Genomic DNA, 12,020 nt, shown 5'->3' on the forward strand with positions numbered 1-12,020 from the left:
GCTAATTTTTTGTATTTTTAGTAGAGACAGGGTTTCACCATGTTGACTAGGATGGTCTCGATCTCTTGACCTCGTGATCCACCCGCCTCTGCCTCCCAAAGTGCTGGGATTACAGCCTTGAGCCACCGCGCCCGGCCAAGCACATTGAAATTTGAGAAGCATTGCCTTAAAACAGTAATTTCCAGTTTCTCGCTATGATAAGAGTTCCCTAGAGATGCCTTCAGAATGCACCATTTACCAAACCTTTGTCTTCACTTTTTTGATGCAGTAGGTTCAGATGGAACCAGGGAATCTGTATTTTCCGTAAGCTCTGTTTTTTTCCTAGAAGCTCAGAATCTCATAGTTAGAATAACTATGTTAACTTAAAAGTTAATCCAGTCCCTCAGCTGATGGTGAAATGCTTCTTAAACAATTGCTCAGTTAACAGTTTTGTAGCCTCTGCTGGAATGCTAGTGATAGGAAATACATGACTATGAGGCATCTTATGTCTTTTTTGGACAACTTTAGATGTTAAAAATTGTTAGTTTTTTTTTTTTTTTTCCGTATTCAGCCAAAATTTGACTTGCTGTAACTCAGCCCATTGTCCTAATTCATTTTGTATACTTCCTCTACATAGCATAGTATGTAATGTTTATATAATTAATTATATAATGTCTTGATTAATTATGAGTAAATTTATTTTAATATTATTTTAGGATAAAGCCTCCGGTGTATAAACGGGTAATGCCTGATGGAAAAATCCAGAAATTGATTATCACAGAAGAGGTAATAAGGATAAATTCTTATTTTTCTTAAAAAAAGTTTTTTTTATACATGTTTGTATAAGGTGGGGAGGAAAAAAAAATAAAGCTTACTCTTTTTTTTTTTTTTTTTGGAGACAAGAGTCTGGCTCTGTTGCCCAGGCAATAGTGCAGTGGTGCAATCTTGGCTCACTGCAACATCTTCCCAGGCTCAAGTGATCCTTTCATCTCAGCCTCCTGAGTAGTTGGGAGTACAGGCACACGCCACCATACCTGGCTAATTTTTTGTATTTTTTAAAAATGGGGTTTCACCATGTTGCCCAGGCTGGTCTCAAATTCCTGAACTCAAACGATTGTTCCCCTGCAGCCTCCTACACTGCGGGGATTACAGGTGTGAGCCACTGTGCCTGGCCCAAAGCTTATGCTTCTAAAAAATGTGATATTCTTTGATCATTTGCTAAAATGAGTATATACTTAGCCCCTAGCTCTTAAAAAAAATTTTTAACCTAGGAATGATAACGAGCAAAGCCTCTGCTTTCCACAAATAATTTTGGATAATAATATTAAATGCATATTTAAAACACATTTGAGATATAATTGTTTAAATTGTAGAACATTAATGAAATTTTAAAAGATTTTAAACTTTTCAGAGGGGATATTTTGGTAAAAATATGAATTAAGAGCAAACTTTTTCTCAATTATTTAATACATTTTCAGAAATCTTACTGAAATGTAAATTCTGTGAAGACAGTGACTTCGTTTCTTGCTTACCATTTTATTGCTTATCAATTGAATAAATTAATGTATACTTGTTTGAATGAAAATGTATGCCAGTGGCAAGAGTGCAGATGCCTTTTATTACAAGATATTACAAAGAAAAGCCTTACTGTTTGCTACCTCTAATGATATTATGAATTTCAGACAGCTAAGATACGTCCTTTTGCGGTAGCAGCTGTTCTCCGAAATATCAAGTTTACTAAAGATCGATATGACAGCTTCATCGAACTTCAGGAGAAATTACATCAGAATATTTGCAGGTTTGTGGCTGTATCTTCTTTCTTCCTTGCCTTCCCCTTTCCCTGTCCCCATCTCCTTTCCATCCTGATCCCTCTCCCTCTTCTCTCTTGCCACTTCTGCCCTCTTTCTGTCTCTCCTTCCTTTCTTCCTCTGCAGAATTTTTACAAAGCATTGCTAAATTAATAGAATCTGACAGATTATGAGAATTTAACTTTGCTTTACTAGATACTTGTTACTGCTTGTCAATGGTACATGCGTGGAGAAACAGGACGTCTGTTTTGAATACTGCATAGGAGAAGAATTATCTAGACCTAGAGACTTCCCTGCTTTTTGTTGTTGTTTTTTTTGGTTCAGATCAGCAGTCAATTATACTACCAAGTATAAACCATGGGAATGAAGTATGATACATCGTTTTTAAAATGGAAATAAAATTTTGGCTTATTCTCACTTTTTGAGTGAAAATAATTATAAATTGACAGATAAAACTTGAGTTTAAGTGACTAAATTTTACTTATTCGTTCTTTACATTACTATGCATAATTTCCTGCACAGCCCCCTTTAAGGCAAGGATCTTCAAACCTATATAATTCCTGAACTCCTAAAGGTCAGTGAAGGTAACAATGGGAATCCTTGAACTAACTTAAGTATTTCAAAATCCTAATGGAAACTGTATACTTACTGATGAGAAACCTCAGACTTTAGCTAGCATATTAAGCTTATTTGTGTTGGTCCTGAAATAGATCAATGTAAGTTACTGCATGTTGATCCAAAGGTATGATTGATAGTTATATATGTCTCAAATAAAAATAGAAAAAAGACTTTTTGTTTATTTATTTTTGTGTGCGAGCTGCCACAGTTATTTGTTAATAATTGTAGTTTGGTAATAGACATAGGAGGAGCTTATGTGTATGGAATGGTCTAGAGAGAGGATAGAGGAGAACCGTAGACATTTTCTGCTATAGTGAAAAACACTGCAAAATTTAAATCGCACATATGCTTAAGCTTATGAGGCTTTTTTTTTCCTGAAACATGTTTGTGCATATGGCAGAAGCAACATTTTTTTCAGATTCCAAATAATGTTTATTCCCAGTTCTTTTATATAAAAAGTTTAGGCCGGGCGCGGTGGCTCAAGCCTGTAATCCCAGCACTTTGGGAGGCAGAGGCGGGTGGATCACGAGGTCAAGAGATCGAGACCATCCTGGTCAACATGGTGAAACCCTGTCTCTACTAAAAATACAAAAAATTAGCTGGGCATGGTGGCGTGTGCCTGTAATCCCAGCTACTCAGGAGGCTGAGGCAGGAGAATTGCCTGAACCCAGGAGGCGGAGGTTGCGGTGAGCCGAGATCGCGCCATTGCACTCCAGCCTGGGTAACAAGAGCGAAACTCCGTCTCAAAAAAAAAAAAAAAAAAAAAAAAAAGTTTATACATCAGCTTGCTAATATGTCATAATTTCAAAATTAGAGCAATATACAAGATTTCCAACAAGTATAGGTAAAACTTAAGTGGTTGAGCTAGATTATCTACTCTGGCTCTATTAACTATTTATTTTAAGGAGCTCTTTTAATCTAAACAAACATTTTCTTACTTAACTTTAAGCTCTGTTTTATTTGGTATTTCTGGAAATCATGAGCTTTTTCTAAGGGGAAGAATTGAACCCATCCTAATACTTTGGTGTGCCAGAGTTCTTTTCTGTCAGTAAATCCTAATTAACCTCTTTAATAAGCTTTGGAAGTTTACGTGTTTCAATGAATATATCCATATTGTCTAAGTTATTAAATTTATTGAGATAAAGTTGTTCATAATGTTTCCTTGTTATTCTTTTAATATCTGTGGTATCTGTAGTGATGTCACCTCTCTCATTCCTCTGTCTTCTCTCTTTTTTTCCTTTGAGCAGTGTGGCTAGAGGTTTATCAGCTTTATTGATCTTTTTGTTTGTTTGTTTTGAGGAAGGATTTTGCTGTGTTGCCCAGGCTGGAGTCCAGTGGCATGATCATCTCATTGTAACCTCAAAACTCCTGTGCTCAAGGGATCCTCCTGCCTCAGCCTCCTAAGCGGCTGGAACTACAAGCATGAGCCACTACACCTGGCTAATTTTTAAATTTTTTGTAGAGACAGGGGTCTTGCTTGATTGTCCAGGCTGACCTTGAACTCCTGGCTTTAAGTGATCCTCCTGTCTCAGCCTCCCAAAGTGCTGGGGTTATAGGCCTAAACCACCATGCTTGGCTATTTGTATTGATCTTTCAAAGAATGAACTTTTGGTTTCATTAATCCTTCTCTTATTTTTTCCTTTATTTTTATTGAGGCTCTTTCTTTGGCTAATTAGTCCCTACTGCTGAGGCAAGACCCTTTTACCTACTGTATCCACTGCTACTTGAGCAATGAAGTTTTAGTCTGTGAGCATGGAGCACTGTTTCCCCTAATTCTCTTGGATAATTCTTTCCTGGCCTTGGGTAGTTTTCTCAGCTGCATGTCCTGATCAGTACTCATCTCACCAGTACTTAAGTGGGCCCCTCTGCATATCTTCAGAGTTCTCTCTCTGTGTACCTCTCTGTTTTTCTCCGGGACTCTGCCCGCCTTGACCTCTCCAAGCTCTCAGCTGTGTCTCTTGCTCTCAGCGAGTCTCCTGGGCTCCGCCGGGCCCCCTTTCCTGCCCCATAGTCAGGGCTCGCCTCACTTGTTTCCTGTGTCTCAGGGATTGCTGCCCTACATTGCCTACTGTTAGGTGCCATGAAAACTATTGTTCCGTATATTTTGCTCTTTAGTTGTTTCAGGCAAGAGTGAATCTAGCCTGTTACTCTGTTGGCTTGAAGTGCCTAGCGAGTCTTTTACTTCTGTTATTTTACCTTTCTTCTTGCAATCCACTGTTTTTTTTTTTTTTTAAAAAAGTTTCTTCTTGCCGGGCGCGGTGGCTCAAGCCTGTAATCCCAGCACTTTGGGAGGCCGAGGCGGGTGGATCACGAGGTCAAGAGATCGAGACCATCCTGGTCAACATGGTGAAACCCCGTCTCTACTAAAAATACAAAAACATTAGCTGGGCATGGTGGCGCGTGCCTGTAATCCCAGCTACTCAGGAGGCTGAGGCAGGAGAATTGCCTGAACCCAGGAGGCGGAGGTTGCGGTGAGCCGAGATCGCGCCATTACACTCCAGCCTGGGTAACAAGAGTGAAACTCTTTTTCAAAAAAAAAAAAAAATAAAAATAAAAAAATAAAAAGTTTCTTCTTTTCTGCAGATATTTCCTCATCTATTTATTGTGTGTATATTTTTCCATAATTCTTGAACATTTTTTGGTAGCAGCTTTGAAATCTGTGTGGCAGTATCAGAATCTGGGGCATCTTAGCATTGGTTCCTATGGACTGTGTTCTATAGAACTTCTCACGTGTTCCATATTACTTCTCATGTCCATTGCCTTTTGATGACTATAGAATATTATGTTAGGAAAGAGTCTTGACTTTGCTATGTTTCTCTGAAGAGTGGTTTTTGTTCTTTGAGGCAAAGACTTGAATACTTAGCTAGGCTCAGACTCAGCAGCGGTTCAGTTTTCTGCTCAGCTCTGTTACCTTTCAGTTGCTGCTCTTTTATAGCAGGACTTTGAAATCTTTACCATTATGTTAAATAAAATCTTGATTTCAGAATATTTTTAGTTTTTTCATATCTTACTGTATTTGGAATGTTAATATTTTTCCTGTATATGTTGTAAACCTTTTCTGTGTTTTTTGAGTTGGGTGTCTTCTGGATCTGTAAGTTGGGTATAGTTATCAGTCTTTCTGTATGACTTTTAGGTTTTATGACCTACTTAAGAAGTGGTGTCCTATTCTACAATTTTAAGCATATTCTTCTATATTTTCTTATTTTATTTTTTTGAGACAGGGTCTCTCTCTGTTGCCCAGACTGGATGGCTTACAGTGGTGCAATCACAGCTCACTATAGCCTTGACCTCCCTGGCCCAAGTGATCTTCCTGCCTCAGCCTCCCAAGTAACTGAGACCACAGGTGTATATACCACCACACTCAGCTAATTTTTAAATTTTTTGTGAAAATGTGGTCTCACCATGTTGCCCAGGCTGGTCTTAATCTCTTGGGCTCAAGCAGTCTTCCTGCCTTGGCCTCCCAAAGTGTTGAGATTTCAGGGGTAAGCCACCTCACTTGGCCTCTATTTTCTTTGAATAATTTTTATGGTGTCTTTTGTATGTGTGCCTGTATGTTTGTCTTTTGCTTTTCAAAATGCTAAGTCTTTGATTCATCTGGAATTAAGTTTTTGTGTGTGTGTGTGTTTTTTTTTTTTTTCTTTTTTGAGACAGAGTCTTGTTCTGTCGCCCAGGCTAGAGTGCAGTGGCGCCATCTCGGCTCACTGCAACCCCCACTTCCCAGGTTCAAGCAACTCTCTGCCTCAGCCTCCCAAGCAGCTGGGATTACAGGCACCCACCACCACGCCTGGCTAATTTTTGCACTTTTAGTAGAGACAGGGTTTCACCATCTTGGCCAGGCTGGTCTTGAACTCCTGACCTCATGATCCTCCTGCTTCAGCCTCCCAAAGTGCTGAGATTACAGGTGTGAGGGTGCCTGGCTTGGAATTAATTTTTTTTGTTGCTGATTTGAAGTTGAAATTTTGGTGATGTTTTGAGGTACTGTTTTAAGATTAAGGAACCAATATTAATATCTAAGGAAATGGACTTTCTTACCTGTGCATTTGTCAATTATCAATTTACCTAGGTTTATTGAACCATGTATATTTTATTCTATGATAGTTGTGGGTTTATTATCTTCTGTAAGCATATGACTAATTGAGTAAAGTAACACTTCCTTTTTGCCTGTTAGCAATTCTCTTCAACCCTATTTATCCAAGTTCTAGTTCACCAGTCCTGCAGTCTTGGAAGTTGACCAAAATGTGATATTAAACTAATTTTAGTGCACATACATTTTGTGCACTAAAGAATTTTGACGAAGTTTCTCTTTTCGAATTGACTGTTAGAAAGCTTAGAGCCAAACTTGTGACCCTCCCTAGTAAGACTTAGGCCCTTAGATCCTAATTCAGAATTAACATTTCCTGGCTTGGTTTTACATCCCTGCTTCTATTTCTTTCTCTCCAATTTTGTCGCTTGCTGTAATTTCCTACAATTACCTTAAATCTTTTGTGGGTAAACTGTAGAACAAGTGAAATGAATACCTTTTGAACTTTCCTTATACATTAAACTCGAACTGTTATTCAGAGCTCTTAAAATTAATTTTTTTCCGTGACTAAAGTAATGCAGCTATATGATAAAATTTAAGAAAACATAGAAAAGCCAAAAAAAAAAAAAAACCCCACAACAATTTGGTAGTTTATTCTAATTTATTAAAGCATGTTTAGTTGAATATATCAAGAAGAAATAGGTTACAAGAAGTAAAGGAAATGCTAACTTTGAAGATATCCTAGAAGCAGTATTTGGGAAAACATAATGGCAAGGAATTTTCTTCAGCTTCTGAAATCATGTATTTCAAGTAGTTTTGTGATTTCTCAGTACTCTTAATGGTTGTGAGAATTTGTTCATGATATGCCACTAACGATGCCATGTAGTAGCAATTTGCTGTTTCAGGAAAGTATCTGAAATAATTTACGAAATATATGTAGTCTATGTTTATGTTGTCTTTAGAATTTCTGCTTTAGAATATTCACATCTTTATCATTCTCTTCCTTTCCGTTCCTCCTTGCTTCTCCCTCACCCTCTCAACAATTAGGAAAAGAGCATTGGTTGCTATTGGTACCCATGATTTGGACACTCTGTCAGGCCCATTTACTTATACTGCAAAGCGTCCTTCAGATATCAAATTCAAGCCTCTAAATAAGACCAAGGAGTATACAGCCTGTGAACTGATGAACATATACAAGGTAAGTACTCTTTCTGATTATGCAGTAGCCTATATGTTTTTCCATCAGAGTCAAGCCTTGCAGCTAGGGAAATGTAGTAAATACTTTTAAAAAATAGCACTGTTTGGGCTCCAACCTAGAGATAGTGATTCATCTGATCTTTATTGGGACCTGAACACAGTTTTCTTTTATTTAATGTTACATTTTTAACTTCTGATATGATTTCAGTGTACTGCTGAGATTGAGAACCACTGAAGTAGATCATACCACATTGTAATCTTCATATTTGGGTATAATTGAAACTCATGCAAGTATAAAGAACAGTAAGACTTAGCTAGTGTTTTTGTGGGGAATACTGTTATAAATACTGCTTCCCATTATTTAAAAGTCCAGCAGCAAAAATGAATTCAGTAGTCACTTTGGATTATATTTAACAAATATAAAAAATGGGTGTCATTTAGAAAAAGCAGCTGTCATCCTTGCCCTGATTTGCAAGTAACTTCTTCCTATTTATGTAAATAGTTTTGTCATGTTTTATGTTTCCTTTGAAATGATTCAGGCGTACCAGTGCAAATCTGTTTTCAGTCTTGAGAAATGACTCAATTGTGCTCATTGAATATTAGAATATTAATTTATATTAGAAAATCTTTTAAATTCAGAACTTTTTTTAATTTGGGACTGTTTTAATGTTTTTCTGACTTTTCCCCTTCTTTTTTAATATTAGGTCAGTATGCAAACTATAGTGATAGAAATTTAAAAAACAAATTTTATTTGATTTGTTTTCAGACCGACAATCACCTTAAACAGTATTTACATATCATTGAAAACAAACCCCTGTATCCAGTTATCTCTGACAGCAATGGTGTTGTCCTTTCAATGCCTCCCATCATCAATGGTGAGTTATTTCATAAGCATCGCAGATCTTTGCTGTTTCCTTTTAATCTTCAGCATTTCTGTAGAATTCTCAATAGACTTGGCTGAATCAAATACAAATAACCCATGATCTGAGTATCTCAGGTCTTTTGTAGATTCCAACCATTCTTTTCATTCATTTATTCGACATTTTACTGGTGATTCTTATAAATTTATAATATGTTCATACATTTATAAATATTTTCTGATGCTAGGCTTTGAGTTCTGTTAAATTCCTCCAAAGGCAGTTGATGTTTCGGTTTTAGCAGGTATTCACTAGGTTAAACTCAGAGTCAAACTCTGTCATGTATGCCGTTTTTTTTCTTTCTTTTCTCTTTTTTGTTTTTTTGAGACAGGTTCTTGCTTTGTCACCCAGTCTGGAGTGTAGTGGTGCAGTCATGGCTCACTGCAACCTTAAACTCCTGGGCTCAAGTGATTCTCCCACCTTGGCCCCCCAAAGCCCTGGGGTTATAGATATGAGCTGCCATGTCTGGCCTTGCCTATAGTTTTATGGTTAAACTAAAACTTTTAATTTAAATTTTGCCCTCTTAATTCCTTTCTGACAGCGATTTTTATGAGGCAATTTGAATGTATTTACAAAACGTAATGATGTTTGAGCCATAGATGTTTGCCTTTCTGGAGGCAAGAAGGAGGCTTAGCTGATTTGCTATGAAAAGGAGAAACCTCTTCTCGAGATCTTGGACTCTAGTAGTTACAGCGGTTAAAAACATGAGCCCCAGAGTTAACCAGACCTGGACCCAAATTCTAGCCTTGCTGCTTGTGATCATGGTCAAGTAGTTTAATCTCTCTGAACTTTGTTTCTTGCCAGCAATTACATCATGGTGTTGTGGTAAAGATTAGAGGAGACAACCCATGTTAAGTGCTTGGCATAGCACCTGACACACTGTATGCGTTCAGTAAAGGCCTGTTAATTATTTTATTTTCGTTCTTCAACTTTCAGTGGGGGCTTAAATAAAAGTTGTTTATCCCTTTGCTTTTAAGGTGTTAGTTTTTAATGTGTTTCACGTTTAAAATGTAGTTTCTGTTTTGTTGAGCTTAATAGTGCACTTCTATTTCTGAAACTAGTTATTGTGTAGTTATTGTTTTGTGTTCATTGCAGGGGATCATTCCAGAATAACAGTAAATACTAGAAATGTTTTTATTGAATGCACGGGAACTGACTTTACAAAGGTAAATAAAACTTTTATTCAATTTTTGTATGATCAGAAGGGATAGATTTTATTTCTGGACCAAGACTAAATGTCTAAAATGTAAAATACGTGCATTTTGTAGATGGGAACATATTTTAGAAATTTTAAAAGATAGATATTCTACACTTTGTTTATGGTGCTTTCATTAATTTGACAAATGTTTAGTGAGCACCGAATGTCTTTCCAGTGCCAGGAATTTAATAATGAGTTACATGTTTCGTTACTTCAAAGAACTCTTAGGGGGAGAGTTAGTCATATACGTAACTATAAAACACAAAATGGAATGAGTACGGTAGCAAGATCTATATAAATTGTTTATCTAGTTGACTTAGTTTAAATGCTGAGTAATTTGGTACCTTTGTGTACTTGGTAAAATCTTAAAAAAAATGAACTTGCTATGAAGAAGCTTTATTTAGTAGATTGATAAATGGTTTATGCACAAAAATTATGTAGAATATAATTCTTCACTCACTTTTAGTCACTTCATCTATTGAATTGGATTGCTATGAAAGCTTTTTCTGTGACTTGTCTTCTTTACATATGTTAAATGAGGTGGCAGTTAAACAAATTAAGAAAGGTAAACTCAAATGGCAGGAGAAGGCTGGAGTACAGAAACAGGTCGAATAAATGGTATTCATGTACATCTTATATGATTAGAGGCCACTGTAATGTGTTTCATTTATAACTTTTATGTACTCCTTGCCTTCAGAAATATTGCCAGGGTAATACAGCTTTTAATATTAATTTTTTTTTTTTTTTTTTGAGACGAAGTCTCACTCTGTCGCCCAGACTGGAGTGCAGTGGCACGATCTTGGCTCACTGTAACCTCCACCCCCAGGTTCAGGTAATTCTTCTGCCTCAACCTCTTGAGTAGCTGGGATTACAGGCACGAGACACTACGCCCAGCTAATTTTTGTATTTTTAGTAGAGACGGGGTTTCACCATGTTGGTCAAGCTGGTCTCCCTAACTCCTGACCTCATGATCCACCCATCTTGACCTCCCAAAGTGCTAGGATTACGGGCGTGAGCCACCATGCCCGGCCTAATATTAAATTTTTTCAAAAAATTTAATTCATGCATTTACAGACCTTGAATGTCTTTCCTGAAGCCTGTATATATAGGAGTGAAATATATATATAAGAGTAAAGTATATATCCCAGTAAGGTTACTGTATTTTATTTTAAGAATTTTTTTTTGAAAAAAAAATTATTTAACAAATCTATATGGCCTTTACTACATGCCAATGTATTTAATCTTCGTAATAACCAAACGAGATAGGAACTTCCATTATCTCCACTTAACAGATAAGAAAAGCAGCTTGTCCAATGTCATGCTGCTAGTAAGTGCTTGAGCCAGGATTCAAGGAGTCTGGCTTCAGAGACTTGGGAGAGTGATAAGATTTATTCCAGTAATTAGCCATTTGTCTCTGTTGAAGCCCAGTGAACCTGAGGTTGGGGGTGGGGGAACAAAATGATTTGTCTCAGTCATGGATTATAACTGTCAGAGAACTGCATAAATGCAGAACACCTGAAGGGTAAGCCTACTCATGTTTTCATTCCACTTCCTTTCCTAAAATGTATATGTAAAGGTCCATTAGATGTATGGGGACACAATTATATTAAATATTAATTCATTTCCATCTGAGTGAAGAGAAGATATTTATAGATTACCATAATATTTGTTTTTCTTTTCTTTGCAGGCAAAAATAGTTCTTGATATTATTGTCACCATGTTCAGTGAATATTGTGAGAAACAATTTACGTAAGTTCATCCAGCACCTTTGTTGATGGCCCACTGTTCTGAAGGCAAGGCCTTGTGCCAAATATAAAGATAGGCCAGGCATGGTGGCTCACACCTATAATCTTAGCACTTTGGGAGGCTGAGGTGGGAAGATTGCTTGAGCTCAGGAGTTCAAGACCAGCCTGGGCAACACAGGAAGACACTATATCTACAAAAAATTAAAACTTAACCTGGGTTTGGTGGCTTGCTCCTGTAGTTCCAACTATTGAAGAGACTGAGGCAGGAGGATTGCTTGAATCTGAGAGTTCGAGGCTGCTGTGAGCTATGTTTGTGCTGCTGCACTCCAGAAAGGGTCACAGAAGGAGACACTGTCTAAAAAAAAATGAATGAATAAACAAATAAATATAAAGATTACAAATGTGTTTCCTATAACTAGAACATATAATCTATTCAGAAAGATAAGGCATGTGTATAACCATTGGACAGTCATAAGTGTTAAGTACTTTAAAAAGTTTTGGTGATATTCTGGGTGTTTATAAGGGCAAGTTACTGCC

The 12,020-nt window shown here is 37.0% G+C and overlaps 1 protein-coding gene across 2 annotated transcripts in view; it reads left to right on the forward strand.

Annotated features, from left to right (window-relative positions):
* FARSB (phenylalanyl-tRNA synthetase subunit beta) overlaps positions 1-12,020 on the forward strand; it is a 76,878-nt gene that overhangs the window by 12,385 nt on the left and 52,473 nt on the right. For both annotated transcript variants that reach the window (XM_032278036.1, XM_032278037.1), the window contains exons 4-9: positions 696-765; positions 1,662-1,777; positions 7,474-7,624; positions 8,390-8,498; positions 9,636-9,706; positions 11,426-11,487. In XM_032278036.1, the coding sequence (XP_032133927.1) occupies positions 696-765; positions 1,662-1,777; positions 7,474-7,624; positions 8,390-8,498; positions 9,636-9,706; positions 11,426-11,487 (579 nt within the window). The remainder of the gene's footprint in view (positions 1-695; positions 766-1,661; positions 1,778-7,473; positions 7,625-8,389; positions 8,499-9,635; positions 9,707-11,425; positions 11,488-12,020) is intronic.

This window comes from Sapajus apella, unplaced genomic scaffold (genome assembly GCF_009761245.1).
Source record: "Sapajus apella isolate SASKATOON/1434 unplaced genomic scaffold, GSC_monkey_1.0 scaffold10, whole genome shotgun sequence".
Lineage (NCBI taxonomy): Eukaryota > Metazoa > Chordata > Mammalia > Primates > Cebidae > Sapajus > Sapajus apella.